This window comes from Argopecten irradians, chromosome 3 (genome assembly GCF_041381155.1).
Source record: "Argopecten irradians isolate NY chromosome 3, Ai_NY, whole genome shotgun sequence".
Classification (NCBI taxonomy): Eukaryota; Metazoa; Mollusca; class Bivalvia; order Pectinida; family Pectinidae; genus Argopecten; species Argopecten irradians.
In genome coordinates, this window is record NC_091136.1 from 42,880,422 (window position 1) to 42,903,079 (window position 22,658).

Below are 22,658 nucleotides of genomic sequence, written 5' to 3' on the forward strand. Positions count from 1 at the left end.
TGCTCCACCGCCGACAGAGCATCAACGATACTCATCATTTGAACAATAATTGGTGTTTAATCGTGAATATATATGTCGATACACAAATAATATAATATAATGGTTTTTTTATATACTTTTGAAGCATGTGCAATCAGTACTTCATTCCATATAAGACATAGTGTCACGGAGTTTTTTCGTGATGCAATTAATTATCTTTTATCGTGAAGTAAAATTAGAAGCTCAAACTTTTCCATGGTGGTAATGGCGTAAAGTAAGTAACTTTTGCAACTCAAGAAAAATACTTATTCGTCTGCTTCTTTTTTCGATAGAAAAAATATCATTCGGTAGCGATGGAGCATCTTTACATGTCGTGTCTGTGTCAGCCGTCTTTTACCAAGGCCATTCCACTCTACCACTCCAACAAGAATGAAAATAAATAACAAATGTCACAAAATATAACTTTTATTTTCTTTCACGTATTCTTTCCCACTCTTCTGATATACACATGTACATTACATAAATTTCTCATTAAACACACAAATCAACTTTTCACTCCTTACGTACGTAAATCCACACATCACAAAACTCGTACCCGCGGCAGCAGATGACGATAGCAATTATTAATGTACCTCACATACCTCCTTAAGTAACTCACATCTCACCATAAGTAGCATTTGTGACCACTTATAAACATTATATGAACGTAGAAATATTTACGTGAAATACTGCAATAAAAGAGAATGTCTTTGCTCTTTAGCAGACCGTATGTGATATGCACCACCCGTGGACTGGCATTTGAAGATGTAATGGTTTGAAGAAATAAAATGCATAATATCAGAGACTTAAACAGTATATACCACTGGCTAAATCTCTGATAATATTGTCTCTGAAACAAAAATAGGATAACATACATGATAGCACACTCAGTTTTCCAATCTTTGCAAAATTTGCAAAAAATTATTTACAGGAAAAAAAAACAACGCTTTTATGTATCAAAATTATCACAGAACCCAATATGAAATGAGTATGTTCTGGTGCGTCTGATGATGTAAGCAGACGACAAAAATCGACTGTGAGTTCAGTGAATTATGTAACAGTAAGGGCTCACTGCCCCACGGAATGACTACTCCAGACGTGTACTTGATGTGAAATACTCAATATTTACTTTAGCTCTTAAATCTTAAGGAGTGGTCTCCCGTTTGATGACTGCTTGGTTACCCCACGAACAGTTAACTGATACGCTGAGGATTGACAAAAAAACCCATTCAAAAGATACCAGTGCATATGTAATGCATTTTCAATGGACAAATTCACATTTTTTGTTCAGCAAGAATTCACACCAAGAAACCATTTCACACTAACATATGTTAATGGCATTATGAGGTGTTGAATGGGATATGAAAACCAGTCCCTAGACCAACAAAGTTTATCGAGGTTCAAGTAGTTATTACACTTCTTAAAGGTTAACACAGGAATCGACAGTTTGTACGTACTTGGGAAATTTTCTAGTTTCAGTAATAACCATATACAGTTGATATTCTTGTTTATTATAATACGGTAAATAACATTAAATCACGTAGGAAATATTACTTAAATGTAGAGATGTATGTATGTTCTTATATATATACATATCGATCATGTAGTTGTAGTAAATATCATTGCTTAATTTATGTCCTTGTATGATATGCATGCTGTTGATAACCTAAATACATACAAAAGAAAAGTACAATTCTAAACAATGTGTGCATGAAAGAGATATTCATTAACATGTAGTAGATATCATTTTAACATGAAGAAGATAGCCTTTAACATGTCATAGATATCATTGTATCATGAAAGAGATATCCTTTAACATGTTGTAGATATCATTGTATCATGAAGGAGATATCCTTTAACATGTAGTAAATATCATTGTATCATGAAGGAGATATCCTTTAACATGTTGTAGATATCATTGTATCATGAAGGAGATATCCTTTAACATGTTGTAGATATCATTGTATCATGAAGGAGATATCCTTTAACATGTAGTAAATATCATTGTATCATGAAGGAGATATCCTTTAACATGTTGTAGATATCATTGTATCATAAAGGAGATATCCTTTAATACTAAGTAGATATCATTGTATCATGGAGGAGATATCCTTTAACATGTAGTAAATATCATTGTATCATGAAGGAGATATCCTTTAACATATAGTAGATACCATTGTATCATGAAGGAGATATCCTTTAACATGTAGTAAATATCATTGTATCATGAAGGAGATATTCTTTAACATGTAGTAGATATCATTGTATCATTAAGGAGATATCCTTTAATACTAAGTAGATATCATTGTATCATGGAGGAGATATCCTTTAACATGTAGTAGATATCATTGTATCATGGAGGAGATATCCTTTAACATGTAGTAGATATCATTGTATCATGGAGGAGATATCCTTTAATATGTAGTAAATATCATTGTATCATGAAGGAGATATCCTTTAATACTAAGTAGATATCATTGTATCATGAAAGAGGTATCCTTTAACATGTCATATGTATCATTGTATCATGAAGGAGATATCCTTTAACATGTAGTAAATATCATTGTATCATGAAGGAGATATCCTTTAATACTAAGAAGATATCATTGTATCATGGAGGAGATATCCTTTAACATGTCATAGATATCATTGTATCATGAAGGAGATATCCTTTAATACTAAGAAGATATCATTGTATCATGAAGGAGATATCCTTTAACTTGTCTTAGATATCATTGTATCATGGAGGAGATATCCTTGAACATGTAGTAGATATCATTGTGTCGTGAAGGAGATCCTTGCACCATGTAACAGATATCCTTGCACCATGTAACAAATATCATTACACCATGTAACAGATATCTGTACATCATGTAACAGATATCCTTACACCATGTAACAAATATCATTACACCATGTAACAGATATCCTTGCGCCATGTAACAGATATCCTTACACAATATAACAGATATCCTTACACCATGTAACATATATCTGTACACCATGTAACAGATATTATTACACTATGTAACATATATCCACACCATGTAACAGATATCCTTGCACCATGTAACAGATATCATTACACCATGTTACAGATATCATTACACCATGTAACAAATATCATTACACCATGTAACAAATATCATTACACTATGTAACAAATATCATTACACCATGTAACAAATATCATTACACCATATAACAGATATTATTATACCTCACTTTTATTTAGAATGTTCTGATTGGTTTAAACTTGATCACATGACATTGAATAAGTTAGATGTTTCCCCGGAATTGGAAGGCGAGAGAAATAACCCCAGGGAAATAACCCCCGAGGGAAATAACCCCAGGGAAATAACCCCCGAGGGAAATAACCCCAGGGAAATAACCCCTTGGAAGCTCCGCACGTGACCGGAAGTTGACGTCATCTGCAACGTCAACCAACAATGGCAACGCTGTTGTTTATTTATTTTTTTTGCCCAACGAATTTAACAACGTTGTTGTTGGGAAATATCTTCATGGATTCTTTTAACAGAGATTTTTTTTCTTTTGATTTTGTTCGGTATAATAAAATAATTATGTCCCTATGTGTCGGGATACATCTAGAATTGTCTCCCTGGAAAGAGTTATTTTCTCTCGGGCTTCGCCCTCGAGAAAATAACTCTTTCCAGGGAGACAATTCTAGATGTATCCCTCCACAGAGGGCCATAATTGTATATTCTTGCATCATGTAACAGATATTCACACCATGTAACAGATATCCACACTATGTAACAGATATCCACACCATGTAACAGATATCCTTACACTCTGTAACAGATATATTTGCACCATGTGACAGACTTTGCACCATGTAACATATATCATAACACCTTGTAACAGATATCCACACCATGTAACAGATATCCTTACACCATGTAACAGATACTATTACACCATGTAACAGGTATCATAACACCATGTAAAAGATATTCTTGCACCATGTAACAGGTATCATAACACCATGTAACAGATATTCTTGCACCATGTAACAGGTATCATAACACCATGTAAAAGATATTCTTGCACCATGTAACAGATATCATAACTCCATGTAACACATATCATTACACCATGTTACAGATACCCTTACACTATATAACAGATATCCATACCATGAAACAGATACCCTTACACTATATAACAGATATCCACACCATGTAACAGATATCCTTACACAATGTAACAGATATCATTACACCATGTAACAGATATCATTACACCATGTAACAGATATTCTTGCACCATGTAACAGATATCCACACCATGTAACAGATATCCTTACACAATGTAACAGATATCATTACACCATGTTAAATATATCCTTACACTCTGTAACAGATATCTTTGCATATGTAACATACCTTGCACCATGTAACAGATATCCTAACACCATGTGACAGATATCCTTACACTCTGTAACAAATATCTTTGCACCATGTAACAGACCTTGCACCATGTAACAAATATCATTACACCATGTAACAGATATCCACACCATGTAACAGATATCCACACCATGTAACAGGTATTATAACACCATGTAACAGATATCCTTACATCATGTAGCAGATATCCTTGCGCCATGTAACAAATATCATTACACCATGTTACAGATATCCTTGCACCATGTAACAGATATCCTTACACTCTGTAACAAATATCTTTGCACCATGTAACAGACCTTGCACCATGTAACAAATATCATTGCACCATGTAACAGATATCCACACCATGTAACATATATCCACACCATGTAACAGGTATATTTGCACCATGTAACAGATATCCTTACATCATGTAGCAGATATCCTTGCGCCATGTAACAAATATCATTACACCATGTAACAGATATCCTTGCACCATGTAACAGATATCCTTCCATCATGTGGTGTATACTCTGTTATCATTTCACAGGTATGAATTAGCATACTGATAGATATCATTTTATCATGGGTTGTTATCATATTTGCTGTGTTGGAGAGAGAGTGTGCCAAGGGCAACAACTTCTATTCATATACCAGGTACACTCTATTGTATCTAATGTTTGGATGTTAATTACATTGGATATATCCTAAATATCTAATGCAGGTGCCCATCTTAATGTGCTGTGAAGATACCCTTGTACCACAAAGTAAATATAATTGTATCATTGTATCATGAAAAAAAGCGCTTTTTCATCAAACAATTTAGGGTGTAGATATATCATATACTACCACGGTATGTAAACAGGTGCAAATATTGATATGTGAAAAATCACACTACAATATATAAGCAAATGTATTCTGATATAGACATCACCAACAATTATTGTTATTTAAATATCTTATGTAATTTAACTGGAAACAAATATCAATGTATTATGTACTACATTTGTATTTGCAAATATCGGTATCAGTGTACCATATGCCACTCTGATCTACCAGAGTTACTTCCCTTTTTTTCTGAAACAAAGGGAAGTAACTCTGGTAGATAGGATTATTATGTAGAAATTACAATTTGTAGTATGATGAACAGCTGCATGTAATATACTTTGTGAAATTATTTAATTGTTCTCTCTGACTTTTCATTTTATAGAGCAGGTGTATGATACTTATAAAAGGACTTTGTTTAAGAGTTGATATTTTTTGACAATCGAGGGATGGTAACTGTTTTGATGTCAGGACTGGGTTATGAAGAAAGCTGCAGCTGATCATGAAGACATATATTATCAGGCTTTTGTAGAAATTAATGTAGATAATTTCACTGTTTATCCATTAAAAACAACCTTCTGCAACAAGCTGTCCAGCAGTTATGCAGTTACATGTATAATTTGCATTTTTTGAAAACCAAACTCATTATTCAATTGAAATGTCTTTTCCTTTTGAGATTTTTGGTACTTAAGATACTAAGTTACAATTACAACCTGTATATAATTTTCTGAATTTAATTGATGAGACAAGATCTGTTTCTCATAATTGTAGGTATATTTTATGTCATGCTTTAATGAGCCATTAAAATGAATAGTTGGTCTTTTGTTTTGTGAAAATCTATTGTAATGTCAACTTTTTAAAAGATATTGCCATTAAAGAATATGCGAAATATTGGGTGGCCTAATAAAGCCTGAGTATACAGAGAAAACCCTTCAACTTATGAGCATCGGACCCATATAGGCTTTAAACTTGTGACACAAATACGAAAGGCTATTGATCATGAACCTATGTTGAGCACAGTAGTAATTATGTAGCCCTTGAACCCACACATACATGTGTAATGCTGTTACATACAATGTACATGTGTAATCACACATACATATGTAATCACACATACATGTGTAATGCTGTTACATACAATGTTACAGAGGTAATCTGCTGGATTACTTATGTAATACACAAGCATACATGTAACATACATGTATGCGTCGTGTATGTGACAAGTATGTCCCTGATACATATGTGCTAGCTCTCCACTTCATCCTCTTTTGTCTCCTGTTGTTGTTTCCATTTCTTGGCCATGGCTAGCAGTTTCAGATTTGGTTGTGCTGCCTCCTCATCAGGGAAGATATAATCATAATACTCCTCCCAGCCACCATCCGACTGCAACACACCAAATATAGAAAGAGTCCATGGAATTGAATTTGGTCATAAAATAGTCCTGAATATTGCACAGCAATTTCTGTTAGACATACAGAGTTGTCTGCTCTTGTATTACCATTATGAGAAAAAGAATACATCCTATTAATGTTCCCTGGAGAGCCTGATTTATTTGTATTGTATTTACCAACTGTATGTGTCTACCATTTAGGTGAATACTCACCCCATCTTCCAGTTGAATCTTCCTTCGTTTTTTAACTTTCTGTGGCATTAACTTGCCGACCTTCTCACGAGATTCATTGTCTCCTTCTTCCTCCTGTCAATTCAAATTTTCTCATACTTTTTACAGTGATACTTTATAAAACATATCATGGTAGGTTGCACACATTATCTGTAATACCTCCTTAAGATTTACTAGAGATGAAAAGCAAATTCAAAAGTCCACAGTTTAAAAACAGTCGACTTAAAGTGTGTTTTGCCACATTTTCTTTAAGACATTGATGAGCTTTTTGAATCTTATCAGTTATGATATGTTCCATGTAATTGTAATGCTTTCAACTTAAGATTTAACACATCCCACCTACCTTACATGTAATATTTAGAAGTTTTATTCAAATCAATAGTACAAAAGGCTTTCGCAAGATTTAATATTAAGGTATCTTTAAGACTGATGACTTCTTCAAACACATTGCCACAGCTAAGTATGGTATGATATGTCATAATCATTTTAATACTTACTTCAAATTGTGCCCAGGACTCGAGTAGCATCAGTCGTTCCTCCTTCTCCCCAGAAGTTCGGAAAGCGCTGTTAGCATCTCTGTAAACTCCTCTGACATTTTGTAGACGCTGCTCTATCTCATTGGACCGCTCAAACTGAGCAAAGCTTATCCACACCTGGTAAAGTTATATAATCATTATCTTATTGGACCGCTCAAACTGAACTAAGCTAATCCACACCTGGTAAAGTTATATAATCTTTATCTCATTGGACCGCTCAAGGTGAGCAAAGCTAATCCACACCTGGTAAAGTTATATAATCATTATCTCATTGGACCGCTCAAAGTGAGCTAAGCTAATCCACACCTGGTAAAGTTATATAATCATTATCTCATTGGACCGCTCAAACTGAGCTAAGCTAATCCACACCTGGTAAAGTTATATAATCATTATCTCATTGGACCGCTCAAACTGAGCTAAGCTAATCCACACCTGGTAAAGTTATATAATCATTAAATAATGGTTAATGAGAAACCAGTGTTAACACTTCTACAGAACAAACTTCTGGGAATAGTGATGGTGTGGTTTATCATGACTAGTGTCCAGGTGTGCGAATACGTTAAAATTTTAATGACAAATTTTCTTTTAAATTCCATTACTTTCAGTTTTTGATACTTTAATTGATCTTTTTGCATATTTTGAATACATCAGACCAACCCTCATCATTAACACATGCATGTATGGTCGTTAGTATCACTGACAAGTCCATAAACAGCCATCTGATACAAAGTATTTTTCAATAAAGGTGCTGACATCATGCAGTTACAATACATTTATACCTTGACATGGTGAGTCCTCTCCAACAGACGACGATATAATGCCCGTGTGTAATCCAGCTCCTCCTGTTCTACCTCAAAGTCTATGTAGGCCTTCCAAAGGACTTCAGGCATGTCCAGTTTGGGCTGATTAATGGCCAGTTCATAAACTGCCCGTGCACGGTCAATATCACCAAGGATCGTCTCCAGCTCTGCATACTGCAGAAACAGAAAATTTGTATACATAAAATTGGTCATATCTGTCAAGGGTCGAGTGTTGACAAACTGGCTACCTCCAGTTTACTGACCTTTCTCAAACTGGAGATAATGTGTGACAACATATTTACTATATCAACACTTACAAATTAGTAGAAATATGATACCACACAGGTAAGAATCACTTAATATTTACTAATAAAAAAATATGTTAAAGATACTCCACCGCTGACAGACGTAAATGATATTCATCCTTTGAACAATAATTGGTGTTTAATTATGTATATATATGTCTAATTAACACAAAAAATAATATAAAATAATTTATTTTGCCTTTGGTGCATGTGCAATCAGTACTTCATTCCATATAGGATATAGTGCCACGGATTTTTTTCGGGATGCAATTAATTATTTTTCATACTTTTAATTTGAATTAAAATTAGAAGCTCAAACTTTTCAATGGTGGTAATGGTGTAAAGTAAGTAACTTTTGTAACTGATGAAAAATACAAAATCATCTGCTCCTGTTTTAGATAGTGGAAAAATACCATTTGTCAGTGGTGGAGCATCTTTAAATTAATTATTATAATGTAAACCCTGTGGTAATATTAAGTGATAAAGAAAATATATTGTATAGAATAAAATTCCGGGTAAATTTAGATTTTTGGCAGTGCTATTTTGGTAAGAATTATTGGTCAGTTTTTTGGTGAGGCATAGAAAATAAAGAAATTGGTAGATAGTCAAGCTAGCTACATATGGAATCAGTACAGGAAGGGACACATCCGGATGATACAAGACCTTTATAGAGTAACACATATGTCTACTAATCTCATGACTAGGATATAGTAATTTGGTTTGGGAAAGAGAAAAATGGTACAGCTTCTTCAAAGTATTTCTAAGAATAAAAGCTTGTAACACTTACCTTCATCCATGTTGTACAATTTTCAGGACCAAACTCTACAAATTTTTCATACAAAATTCTACATCTTTCAAACTCTCTAAGCTGAAGTTCCAATTCTATGTATCCTCGAAACAGCTTATTTTTAGGACACTTTCCAATGCTTGTTCCCTAAAAATGTAAAATAAAAAAATTGTTCTGAAAAAGTACAATAAAATAAAATAAACATTTAAATGTTCTGAATTTCTTGTCATATAATAGGTGATCTCCTGCTTTCCATGCATTTACAGTCACGTTGGTTACAGTAGTTCTGAACTAGAACTGTCACCAGAGTGGACGACTAATACCCCCGCTGCACAAATTTAGTAATAACTTCATTAATAGAGAACAATGCAGAACCCTATATAATTTACATAACTCTTATTTAAGTCAGGGATCTGTGTACCAAATTTTAACAAAATCTGTCTAGAATTTTAGGAGGAGTTTACTGGACAAAGTTATGTTTACAGACAGACGGACAACCTGATTCCAGTATACAACTCCCCCTCCCCCCTCCTTAATTTGTTGCAAGTGTATAATAACCTTCCAAAATACAGAAACACAACCTTAGACTCAAAATCTACACATAAGTTCATACATAGAACTTAGGGGGTTTCAAGAATCACATTATAGTGAAAATATGTCCATCATCAACTTTTAAAGCAAAAGAAAACTTCAAAAGAAAGTATATAAAACACTTGATCAGTGACTTACCAACACTCTTCTAGCTCCCTGTAAGTTTTTTTGTCGTATCTCAAACTGTGCAAAAAGAAGCCATACTTTGGCAAATGTGAATTTTTTATGTGGTATGATATCAAGACAGGCTTTGTAGACTTCTCTCGTTCGCTCTATATCCTGTGCCTCCAGTTCCTCAAACAGTGCATAGTTCACCCATAGGTAGATGTATCGACGCCAGTATCTCTTCTCCTAAAACATTCAAGTTCAAATTTTAATCACTATAGATTTATTGCTAATTATTATGTACATAATTATGACTATAGTAACTAAAACTGTCACTAGATTGGACGATTATTAGTGAAATTTTCATTGATTACTTGTTGCGAAACCTGTGATTATATCTTCTTTAAAGTGAACAGTCGGGCAAGGATGGCTAAAGTCGGTAAAAATGGTGTGAATGTATCCAGTATAATTTCTTATGAAATAGAAAAATAAAATCTCTCGCCAAAATCTGTCTGCGTACGAAGAAATTAATTTAAAGTATAGGAATCGCTAAAACGTCCTCCCGGCTGACTATGTCCATGGTTACATTTCCACGCAGCCTCGCTTTCAACTTTCCTTTACTTTAATGGTATTAATATGTGAGAACTTTTGGAAGGCCAATGAACGCATTTAGACTGGTTTTCTTTGCACGACTATTCACTTTAAAATCAGCTACTAGGTAAAGAAAATCATACAAAATTTTGTAAAACTAGAACTGCTGCCAGAGTGGGCGGCTAATACTCCTGCTACACAAATTTAGTAACAACTTCATTAATAGGGGACATCGGAGACCCTTCCTTTTATTTCAGGGTACTGTGTACCAAATTTTATCAAAATTTGTCAAGTAATTTAGGAGGAGTTTGTTAGACGAAGTTGTGTTTCCAGACAGACAGATGGACAACCATTAAAGATGAGGGAATTAATATCAATCATCTTGAAATAATTTAATATTAAGTTTCCCCCCAGACATTCCATCGATTTTATGTCTAACCTGTGAAGGTGGGATGTTGGCAATCGCTCTCTCAAAGGTGTCGCGAGTTTGTTCAATGTTGCCGTCAGCCTCCATCAATCGAAGGTAGTCAAACCAAGCATCATAGTTAAGTGGGTTCTCTTTTACTTCCTGTGGAAAGAAAGTATAAAATCATGGTGAAGTTTTATTTTTAGTTTGTCATTTTCAAAACATTTGGGTTGTCATGAAACCATACATAATCTATAACACACATTCTCCATAAAAAAGAAGCACAGATTAGTTTGTGATAATTTGATGTTCGAGTTGGTTTTTTTTTCATTTTAATAACTTGAAAGAGTTTTGGCTATTGAGACATTATTTTTAGTGGCACGTTTTCCTTTTAAACTGTTATTTTATGATTGAATAGCACACAAATATATAAGAACATGCTTCTTTCATGATTTCAAAACAATTGTCCTACTTGTTTTTCAGATATTCCAGAGTTACAATTAATGTATTTACCTCTTCATACTTGAACCTGCGTTTGCTGACTATGACGTCTTCAATTGCTGCCCTACTACCAAAACGTTTCTCATGTATCGTGTAGCTTTTGTAGATTTCTGTACATAGCTCTTTAGGGAGGTGATCAAGGGCATATTTATATATCACTCTCGCTCGCTCATGCTGAAACACAAATCAATAGGCCATGGAATAAAGATTACTGGTTAAGTCCTGAGAATAAAATATCTGAGGTGAAAATTAGAACTGCTTTCAAAATTTCCAAACAGAAATTTAGAAAACAATCTTGCAACAATTGTAGAGGAGTATAGACCGTAATACAAGGCTAAATCAATTGGCAGAACAACTAACATCCATATAGAACACTATATCAAAATGGACTAACCACAGTGTAAATTATTAGGACTGAAACTCACCTGAATTTTGAAATTGATAGTCACATATCAATGTACCATATTTTTGTGCGTACAAAGTGTATTTTTTCCCCATAAATTATCAAGTAAAAAGTTGGAGTGGGAACTATGCACAAGTACATGCTCTGGGTCATGATCACCGACCAGCAGGTCCTAGATAAAGTGTGGAATAACATTTTGTATATGTTGTTGTGATAGGGTTATTATTAAATACTTGGGATCTTTAAGTCAATGTTCAATGCATATATTCAATATAAAATGAAAACATCACTGGAAATTTGTATCTTTAATTCCTTGAAAGTCCAATTGGGATCACATGTGTTCATGACCAGACACATGTTACAATTATGAATCATGTACCTCTTTTTGTGCCTCCTCAAACTTAGCAAAAGCAATTAAAAGTTTCTCTTCCATGTTGTCCTCGCCAAAGTATTCCACACCCCTCTCATAGATACGTCGGGCACTGTTAACATACTGGTGTTTCTCCTCAAACTTGGCATACTTAATCCAGTTTTTTACCTCTGGGTGGACTATCACAAGTGAGCACAGTTAAGGAACTCTTTTTTCAGATATCTTTTCTTCTTCTTATCAATTAGTAGCTTTGTGAATTAGATATTTTTAAAATAGTTACCACAGCAAGACATTTACATGTACATTATCTGAGAAATATATCATTATCATTATTATTATTGATATAAAATGGCTCAACTGGAATGACAGTTAGGATGGCAAAACTATAAGGGACCTCACACCTTGCTAGGGATATGATTAAAGCAGGGTACAAAAATTTATTACTTATGATTCTGAAAAGATTAGGGGTGAAACGGTACAGATACTTCACCGTTCGGTACATATTGCGATATAGAGTGGATGGTTCGATTTTTTCGGTTCAGTACATGTAAAACTGATAAGAGATGAATAAGGCAATAAACTCAGTTTATTGAATTCAAAAATCAAAATTTTACTGCAAATCTTCTGAAATGACCATTTTTTTTAAGAACACATGTTTGTCTACGTTTTCACAAGAAAGGGAGGCCTTTTGATGGCACGCGATATCCCCAGCTGTTCACTTTCTAACTTTCCACTGATGTTTTCAACAATGAAGTATGGACGTATGTCAACTGCAATAAAACCCCCAATTGCCTGTGTAACTTTCTTGGATTTACAGTTATTTATAGGGTAAATTTTTAGAAAATATCTCAGATATCGTCGTCTGGCATTGTGATTTTTTGGCAGTACTTGCGGTCGGAACTTGTCCAACTTGGACTTGAGCATGTGTGATGTCAGTACGCACGTTGCCGATGTTGTGTTTTCTAACTAAGTGTGTGTTCATGTTTGATGTATTGCCATGCTTATACGAAAAATCGGCATAACATATACGGCATGTAGCTGCCGTAGCGTCCTTCGTTCTAAAACCAAATTGTTATAAAACTGCAGAACGGCACAATGCTCTATTGCCGGAGCATCTCTCAAATCTACAGACGATGCCTCCTCTGTTTCCTGTCTAAACATTTGACTTTATGTAAGGCAGTTTGTGATTGGGTCACAATGACGGATGCATGACCAATCAGAGACTCGTTGTTATCGGACTTGTGTAACCGGCGTAGAGTGAAAAAGACACCCATAGAAAACGTTTCCACCCATGGTGCATGTACCGTACTTTGTGTTAACAATACAGTGTACTGAACCGAGCACGTAATACCGCGGTTCTACTACACCGCGAAATACCGTTACACCCCTAGAAAAGATACATATACAATAAGAGAGGCAATGCTTTTTCCTGTAGATTTTTTCCCATTGTAATTTTTCAGTCTGCGTTTTCATCCTTAAAATAATTACATTGTTAAAGTAAAGCCATGGTGAATACAGTCACTGAACTAAATAGCGTTCCATTTGTAAAGGATATATCGTTCATAGATCATTCTGGCCCGATCAAGCTCTTTGTATCGCAGCTCAAAGTTTATGTAGGAATGCCACGCTTGTTCTTCAGGCTCCCATTCCATCCAACGCTCAAACACCTGACGACATCCTAGATATGACAGACAACATATCAATATTTATTTACATAACATCATTCATCTGAAAATATTCTAAAACTTTCAATTTCAATTCTATATGGACTCTAATCACTTTCTTGTTTCTTCCTTATATGCAAAATTAAAGCTCTTGTATTTGTAACATTTAAAAATGCATTTTAAAACAGAATTCTGAATTCAAAATGTATTTATTTGAATATTAAATGTGCAATTATTAAGAATTAGGCCAAATTCAAAGAAATCAAAACTTCCAAGTCTACCTTAGTATTTTAGATTAATAAATAATCGTATTTTATCTCCTTGCTTTCTTGAACTTTCATTTTCATTAAAGACTACACATATAAGATGAAAATTATCTAGATTTTAATGATATTATTAATTGACCAAAATTTCTCTCAGATAGATAACACAAGAAGAAAGGAACAAAACATTTCAAATTTCAAATATGGGCATAGACAATGGTGTCACTTAAAAATGTCATTAAATAAGACAGTAAGTAGAAATTCATATGTACATTGTAATGTCAAATTGTCAATATTTCTTTTTTTTAAAGTTTCATACCTGCTACATTGCCCAGCATTTCTTCCATGTATGTGTATTTATACCAGAATTGGTTCATACGAGGCAGAATGGTGATAGCTCGGTCCCAGATGTTCCTCGCATGATTCACTTGTCTTGCTCTACAAAACAATGTCCATAATCCTGTAGTCAGTGACATTGAACATCATAACTAATTGATAATAGGAATTTCTATTTACTTTATCAAACTTAACAGATGTGGTTAAATAATTCACTCTATGTACATGATCAAAGAAATTTGTTTTCCATTTCATTAATTCCTCACCTCATCTCCATCTCAGCATATTTCAGCCACACAGTGACAGTTCTGTGGTCGACATCCAGTGCTCTTTCCCACACAGATCGGGCCCTAAAAGATTTCAATGGTATTTCAATATTCTTTTGAGAACAGAAAATTAAATGAGAAAGAAAAAGGAATTATACTTCACAGACATATCAAAACAAGTGAATTGACTATCAACCTAACTAAGGATTTGGCATTGGCTGGTCTTAGGGTCTTTTTTAAAAGATATGAATAACAAGATTTAGGAAAGCTATAATTATAATAAAGTTATGTGGTATTTTGTGAAAACAAGTACTGGGTATATTCTCATTTATGTACTTTTTTTTTTTTTTACTGCAGATTGATCAGACAGTTTACAAAACTCTTGTTAAGGTGTATTTCTTCAAAGTGTTTCCTTTCAATGATATTTTTGGTTGATTGTTTTTTTTCCTCACCCGATAATTAAAATTTATAATGTCTGTATGCTCTCAACTACATATTAATTTGGATTGAATGGAACAGAACAAGCAAAAGCGGGACCAACATGGATGTATATATTATATACCCCAGCCCAAATCATGACAGGAGAACACAAATAAACAGTTTTCTGTAAATTTCTGACAAAAAAAAACAAAACGACAGAACATCCATGTGGGTTACATGTGTCACCTTTGTACTTCTTTCTGAGCCTCCTCCCACTGGGCATACTTGATCCAGTTGACCATTACACTCCTGTTCTTCCTGATATTGTCTTCAAACATCTAGAATGTGAAATATAAACAAAATTATATGTGACAATTTTTGTTTTGTTTAGTAATTACTCTGTCCAAAACTGGCTTAATGATAATGATACATTGTATGTGTGTATATATGCTACAATGTTACATTGTTTTTATATGACAATACAATGTACATACAATATCATCTTTTAAATATTTAATTGTTTTATAACTTGCTAATCAACATTTTATTATGTTCATTTTCAATCATTTGTATTAAGTTTGGTACAGTACAATGAGTATCATGATTAATATGCAAGTGTTGTTATAATCATATATAGATTTAATGACAGATTTATGTACCTTCCTTTTCCTCATTTTATAGGCCTGTAATTCATCTGGATCAGAAATTTTCTGTTTTGGAGGCTGAAAGAAGATTTAAAAAAAAAACTATATTTACACACATCATGTATAAGATTTTCACAATGCCTATAGCTATCCAATTTTTCCCAAAAGAATTCTTTAAAAGATAAAGAGATCCACAAGGGATTTTTTTTTTGTGTGTATGTGATTGTTATATTTCTTGACTACCTAAAATGTAGCAATGCTCAATATGTATTTTTTTAAATCAAATACATCTTATCAACAAAGATTAGTCCTAACAAATAAAAAAACCTTTTTTGATTTAAGCAAAATAAAGTATGTTATAAGTCTTGAATTGCTTAGCTAAAGGTTGTATATCAGGTGAAAGATCATGTGTTTTCAGGCATATGCCTGTGATCACACTTACTGGAGGAACAAGTTCTAGTTCTCTTTCTTTCGCTTCTCTCAGCAGTTGTTCAGCTGTTATCTGCACTGGTGCTGGCATTTTGTTTTTAACCTGTAAAAGTTATATGAATGAATATAAGAAAAATTTACATGTATCACATTTGCCCATATTGATATGAGTAAAAATCAAATTAGTAATAGATGTTTTCCAGTACAATAGTCAAGTTCCTTTACACCAGACTCAAAAGTTCATTTCCAGTTATGATTACCTTATAATTGTATAAAATGTCTTGGTTTTTTCCATAGTTTGTCTAATCCATTCTTGAAAGTGTTTGTATTTTTAGCTGATAAAATATCTTCAGGAAGACTATAACAATATTCTAGCAGTTCTAATGGCGAAGGTTTGGCTTCTCAGTATGTTTTTTTTAACTTTCTTTTACCACGGTGACTTTCGGCCACGTCTTTCCATAGTTAAATAAAACTGCAGGAGTCTTTATCATATATATCAGAGCCACTTAAAATTTTGTAAAGCTCAATCATGTCTCCGCAAAGCCGTCAGTATGCTATTGAAGAGAATTTAATTTCCAGAGCCACTCTGGATACAGTAGATCACTCGATCCTGGTAAAATTTGGCTGCTCTTTGCTGTACAACCTCCCTTTTTTGGAAGGAGACTCCCTATTTTCAACCCCCATTTTAGGTCATTTTAGCAAGTCTGAATTCTTTAATATTCCAAATGTCAAAAATCTTAGAATACCATCAGAAAGAACAGGTCAAAATATTAAAAAAACAACCCTTGATTTCTTCATAGGGGGTTACTAAGTAGACTTTCTTGAGGTTAAAAGTTTGAACAACTGAAATTACCCCCCTGGAAATTGGCAAGTATGATCCTTCTCAAAATTGATCTTCTCTTAAAACCGAGCACGGATGTGATGTACGAAAAGAATTATTCCTTCTTTTGTGATAATGTTCACATTAACAATAATATTGATCATGATCAGTTATAACGAACACTAGGCACATGCATATGTTTATAATATAGTGTAGAAAATAAGTTTCAGCCAATTGAATCCGGTTCATGATGATCGTATTTGGTTCACTGCTCCAAACCTAACCCTCTCTAAAACGTCTGAAGTTCAAAGCACCAACCATGATCGGTTTAGGGAAGTGTCACAGTGTTATGATATTAACCGAAATTTCACCATAAGTAAACAATATAATGGACAAAGGGAGACAACTGCAACAAAACAAACGTAAAAAAACGTTTTGTTACAAAATATCGAAATTGTTAATTACATATGAGTATGTAATTTCAATAAATTATTTACTAAAAATATCGATCATATCTATATATATGTTGTCTTTATTTATTATACAAGTCAGTAAAGTGTACGTTTAGTATGTCAGAAAATTCAAGTGTAAACAAAATAATGCATGGAAGTTGAACCTATATAGAAATGTTTATTTCAAATTAAATCAGTATATCTAGTACAAAATTAAGTGAACTCCAAATAGTTATTACCTTTGCCACTTTCGGCATCTTTCTTTTTCCGTCGTCGTCAACCTCCATTGTTATTCTGTTGTCTACAATTTGGGATTTTAAAAAATCTGTTATTTCTTCCCTCGACCAATAAACCGGAAATGGCAGTACGGAAGTTGATACGGAGTGATGAAAATATTGATTTTAATTTATTAGTTAGATATTATATAAATTCTTGTATTATTTCATTGAATACTTAATAATTTTACAAAATAGGATCTTTCCTTAAATATTGATTTTGAAGGGAAAATCTATTTTTGCGCAAACGGAAGTTGAATTGTTGCTATGCAACTAGACTCACTAATGGCGGCAAAGTTGTAGTTGTTCGCTGAGTGAGGAAACGTAAGCACTTTTTCTACTGTTTTTTTCTCATATGTGGGCCCTTGATCAAACTTATTTTTAAACTTGTTTCCCCTTCATATTACATGCTGTCCCTAAAGATACTGATGATGTTTGTGAGTTGTATCTGGGGTCCATCAATATCGGTAAACAAACTTAAAATAATTTGTGACATTCATTTTGTTTTGATTTTTTTTTATTGACTTGCATGTGTAAAATAATCATATCTTCCAACTATTTAATTGCCAAATGCTGTTCAACGGCGGTACTAAATTATCTACAGTTCAGAAATAGGGTTCCAATACCAACAAACAAGCACCTGCCATTGACTGTTTTACACCTTTGAAATACAATGTATTCATTTAAAGTCCAATGTACTGCAATGCTTGTTAACTTATTCTCTATTTGCCTACACGTTGTGTCAGTTACAGTGTTAAGCGGTAACGTGTACAGTGTAAATCTGTAAACAGGGCCCATATATGGCATATAATATAAGGAGATGTTTTTTGTATTCTATGATCAGGAAATTTGGATACATATTTAGTATCATAAAATTTATCTACTTGGACCAAACCAGTAATCATGACGGAATAGTAACGTCATGTAACCCAGATTGGCACACGTTTTTCTTATTTTTAAGCATCTATTTGTCAGATTGCAATATTATTCCAATTTTTGTACCAATCTCATAAATAGAGCCTATCATCTGTCTGTTGGTCTATGTATGGAATTCTTCCTGCACGTGTTTCCATAAATAGCATCCTTGGATACAGGTCTGGAGCGCACCTGTTATCAACCAGGTGCGGGTACCCAGATTGGCACACCCAGGTAAAAACAGTGAGCATAGAAAAATATCGGGATATTTCAAATATAATTCGACTTTTATTGAAACTACTATACAAATATCAACAATTATTGCCATTGAACACTTTTCTCCATATGTATTTTTAGAATGATTTACGTCAAAATCAATGTTGTCAATAGGCAGGTAAAATTTCATCTTTATGGTTATCACTTGCCTTTCTTACATGATTTTTACGACAATATTCATGCATATTTTGCCTTTTGAAGCTTTGTGTGTGTGGTACTGTTAAATAAACATATAAATGGTATAAGGGAGGTAACTCTTGGATTTATAAGTGCTATTCGAGCGCACCTTGGTTTCATTTCGCATGCGCACATTATCGCAGATGAAAATTTCCATACTAGAAAATCGACATCTATGGAGGATAAAACAGCTCTGAACTATGAAGCTACCAAATAACTGACAACTAAATTGATTAAATTTGTATTCTAGACATAGTTTATACCATTTCCCCACTTTTTAGAGCAGACTTTTGAGCGAAAAGAGGAAAACTAGAGTCGTCGCACGGGGCAATATTTACAGTAACACTTGATTTCAGGTATTTTCTCAAGTTTATCTCTGTACAAAATTCCTCCTAGCAATGGTCATGTGGAAATATCACCATTAAAATATTTCATGATGATCAAGGAATAATTATAGCAACAGCTAAAAGAAAATTTCCAAAGTGAATTAAAACGAAAGCATTATTATCAAAAAGTGTGCCATTTTGGGTAGCGTGCCAATTTGGGTAACATGACGTTAGTCGTAATATATTGTGTGCATATTCTGCCGTGCATCCAGATTTCCGAATGTCTGGAGCTGCTGATGAATACTTCATCATGGTGTTGTTTTGTTTACGTGGAAATAATGTGTTTCATGAGATGCAAACAATTAATTTTTTCCAAATCACAACTACTGTTTCTTCACGACTACTGGTAGCCTAATGGTAGGGTCCCAGTACACTATTAATACATTTTTAGACTGTCAAATTTATGGTTGGAAAATACAATCCAGTTGATTCTCTTTTTGGATGTCTGCAAATAGTTTATTTAAATATTTACTATGTGTTATCGTGTGACTTTTTATTTCTCAGAGATATAAAGATGGCTACAACTATTGCCCCTGTGGATGGGCCTCCTGAGGTGGTGAATGCTCGCCGTACTGAATCACTTGATGCTCCACACATTCTAAAACTTGTCCAAGAAAATACAGATGCCCTATTTGGTAGAGTCAATGTTGTCAACTTGATGTAAGTTACGTTATTACGTACAATTCTATAAATTGGCTTGAAATGATACAAATGTCAGGATATAATTGATGCTTATTTCAAGAAATCTACAGCATTATCATAAGGTGCATTTTAATGAGCTACAGCATTTATGATGTAATTGAAAATATCTTAAACATGAAAGTTCAAGAAATTTCAGTGAAGTTATTTTAATTCTTTTAACTGACAAATTAAAGCAATAGTATATGTGTTTCTATAAATTGTATAACATATAAGTATTTTTAGCAACTAATACATGTATTACATATCGACCTGATGTGCAGAATCTGTACATTCTGTAGCTGATGATCTTGGTATAAAAAATTCTAATAATTAAAAGTGCATATTACAAGGGTCCAATATATTGTAGCAGATAATCAATGTACTTAAAGCTGATTGATTATATTCTTATATCTCTGTCATACTTGCCTAAAATCACAACAAAAATTAACAAATCTCCCATTTTGCACATGTACCGTATTTTTGCGCGTATAGTGCGCACTTTTTTTCATAATTTATCAAGTGAAAAGTTGGGGGTGCGCACTATACGCAGGTACAAGGCATGGCCAGGTCCTGGGTTATGATCACCGACCGGCAGGTCCCGCGAGCTATGCAGTAACATTTTGTACACGTTGTCGTGAAATAATTATGATTAAATACTTGGATCTTTAAGTCAGTGGTCAATGCATATATTCAATATAAAAGGAAAACATCTCTTGAAATTTTTATCTTTAATTCCTTGAAAGTCCGTTTTGAGAGCACGTGTGTTCATGACCGGATTCATGTTACGATCGTGAATATTCAGTAAGGTATCTCCAAATCTAAATGGCTAAATGAATATAGCCTGGAACTTGAAACGATGTATAAGTGTGTAATAAATTCGTCACTTTAGACAGATTACCTTATAAATAAGTTTCTCCAGCATGTGAAAACTTTTGAACTTGCAAATGTTTACGGAAGTGAGTGTAATCCCACATGCAGAGCCAGCAAATTAAATACGAAACTAAAACCTTCCTACTTTAACACTGACCAATCGGCACTATAAATGATGGTATGACTGTAAAATTTACTCTTATTACTATCTTTTGAAATGGTTCTGTAAGATATCATCCTGATTTCAATACTAATTGAAATAATTGAGAATACGGAAGCGTGCAGTCAGTAATCAAATATGGCGGCCACCTGTGGTTGATTAGCCTACTCAGTCGGCTTTCCAGCTAATATCTTGGACAATGATTAAATCTAAATGCCTATCAGATACACAATAGACTTGATTGATACCACTTGGAATTACACAAGGTATGGTTAATTATTTGATTGTAAAAACATCGTTGTTGATATCCTCATTATAGTGTCACCGGCAATTCACAAGCTAACTAGGCCTGCCGTTGTGTAAACAAAGTGTCAATCATCGTGTCAAACTCCTCTCGCCAGTTAATTTTAATGAACAGAAGGTTGTTTTAAGCACTGATAAACAATAAGAACCGTTTGATTTTGTTCTTCAAAAGTGTTTGGAGGCAATGCAAAATGTTGTGATCGAAGATACAAAAACTGAGATTTTTTTGTATTTTTTTTTTCCAAAATGAAACTCAAAAACGTACCTGCGCACTATACGCGGGTGCGCACTATACGCGCAAAAATACGGTATATCATTTATTTCAATCCATTTGATAACACATTTAGAAACATTTCTAATAGTTTTCTGTGTTGGTAATTTTCAGTGAAAAGGCTGTTCTGGCTGTCACCCTATGTAATGATAAAGAAGATATCTTAGGTCATGCTGCTTTCTTCGACTACCCAAACATTGCCCAGGTTGACCAAGCTAACTGGGAGACCTGGATGAAGAACAGTTATGGCAATGAGAAGAGCACAGCCCTGAACACACTCTTCATGCATTACTTTGTGGCGAAGCAAGAATACGCCCACGGATGCTGCAGGGAGATCATCAGGACAGCCTTTAATGCTGTACCTGATCTCCATTTTCTTTACCTGTTTGTGCCGATGAAAGCATACCCCGGTTTGTAATTTTGTTTATGTAAATGCATATGTGTATTCCAATTTTTTTCAAGAAAAATGTTTTAGCAAAACAAATATCTGTGCAGCCTTATTATGAATATCTTTAAATTGTGTTTGTTTTTTCAGAATTTTTGTTGAATTAAAAGTCAGGTTGTAAATAGAAAACATCATGTAAAGAGAAATCCAGTTAAAAATTAAATAAATACTAGCCAATATTTGGAGAACATTTTTCCTTTGTCAGGTGAACATTATCAGCATTAATGACTTAATTATGTTAAGTCATAGGTAAACAAACTTCCTTCAGTATTGTCTCAGTTGTATGTTGAGTCAAATTTTGTTTTAAAGTGAATAGTCGGGCAAAGAAAACCAGTCC

General features: G+C 33.7%; 2 protein-coding genes across 3 annotated transcripts in view; one reads left to right on the plus strand and one right to left on the minus strand.

Moving 5' to 3' along the window:
* Positions 1-426: 426 nt before the first annotated feature.
* On the minus strand, positions 427-17,921 carry LOC138318671 (crooked neck-like protein 1). The gene is made up of 16 exons (XM_069261267.1): positions 17,802-17,921; positions 16,304-16,393; positions 15,877-15,939; positions 15,464-15,555; positions 14,798-14,881; positions 14,515-14,633; positions 13,824-13,946; positions 12,278-12,456; positions 11,508-11,669; positions 11,028-11,156; positions 10,031-10,243; positions 9,302-9,448; positions 8,189-8,383; positions 7,371-7,526; positions 6,856-6,948; positions 427-6,635 (listed from the first exon to the last, which is right to left on the minus strand). The coding sequence occupies exons 1-16, from the start codon at positions 17,847-17,849 to the stop codon at positions 6,498-6,500; spliced, it is 2,031 nt and encodes a 676-aa protein (XP_069117368.1). The 5' UTR covers positions 17,850-17,921; the 3' UTR covers positions 427-6,497.
* Positions 17,922-18,095: 174 nt separating this feature from the next.
* Positions 18,096-22,658, plus strand: part of LOC138318672 (cilia- and flagella-associated protein 61-like) — a 41,847-nt gene continuing 37,284 nt past the window's right edge. For both annotated transcript variants that reach the window (XM_069261268.1, XM_069261270.1), the window contains exons 1-3: positions 18,096-18,161; positions 20,096-20,251; positions 21,991-22,286. In XM_069261268.1, the coding sequence (XP_069117369.1) occupies positions 20,106-20,251; positions 21,991-22,286 (442 nt within the window). In that variant the 5' untranslated portion in view covers positions 18,096-18,161; positions 20,096-20,105. The remainder of the gene's footprint in view (positions 18,162-20,095; positions 20,252-21,990; positions 22,287-22,658) is intronic.

Bases quoted from the DNA above. Each gene is read 5' to 3' on its own strand.
- LOC138318671 (XM_069261267.1), bottom strand. From the start codon at position 17,849: ATGGAGGTTGACGACGACGGAAAAAGAAAGATGCCGAAAGTGGCAAAG. The intron at 12,457-13,823 runs ATATCCTTTACA...AACTGTGCTCAC, and splicing joins CAGAATGATCTATGAACGAT to TTGTGATAGTCCACCCAGAG. The intron at 8,384-9,301 runs GTAAGTGTTACA...CTGTTTCTGCAG, and splicing joins ATTGTACAACATGGATGAAG to TATGCAGAGCTGGAGACGAT.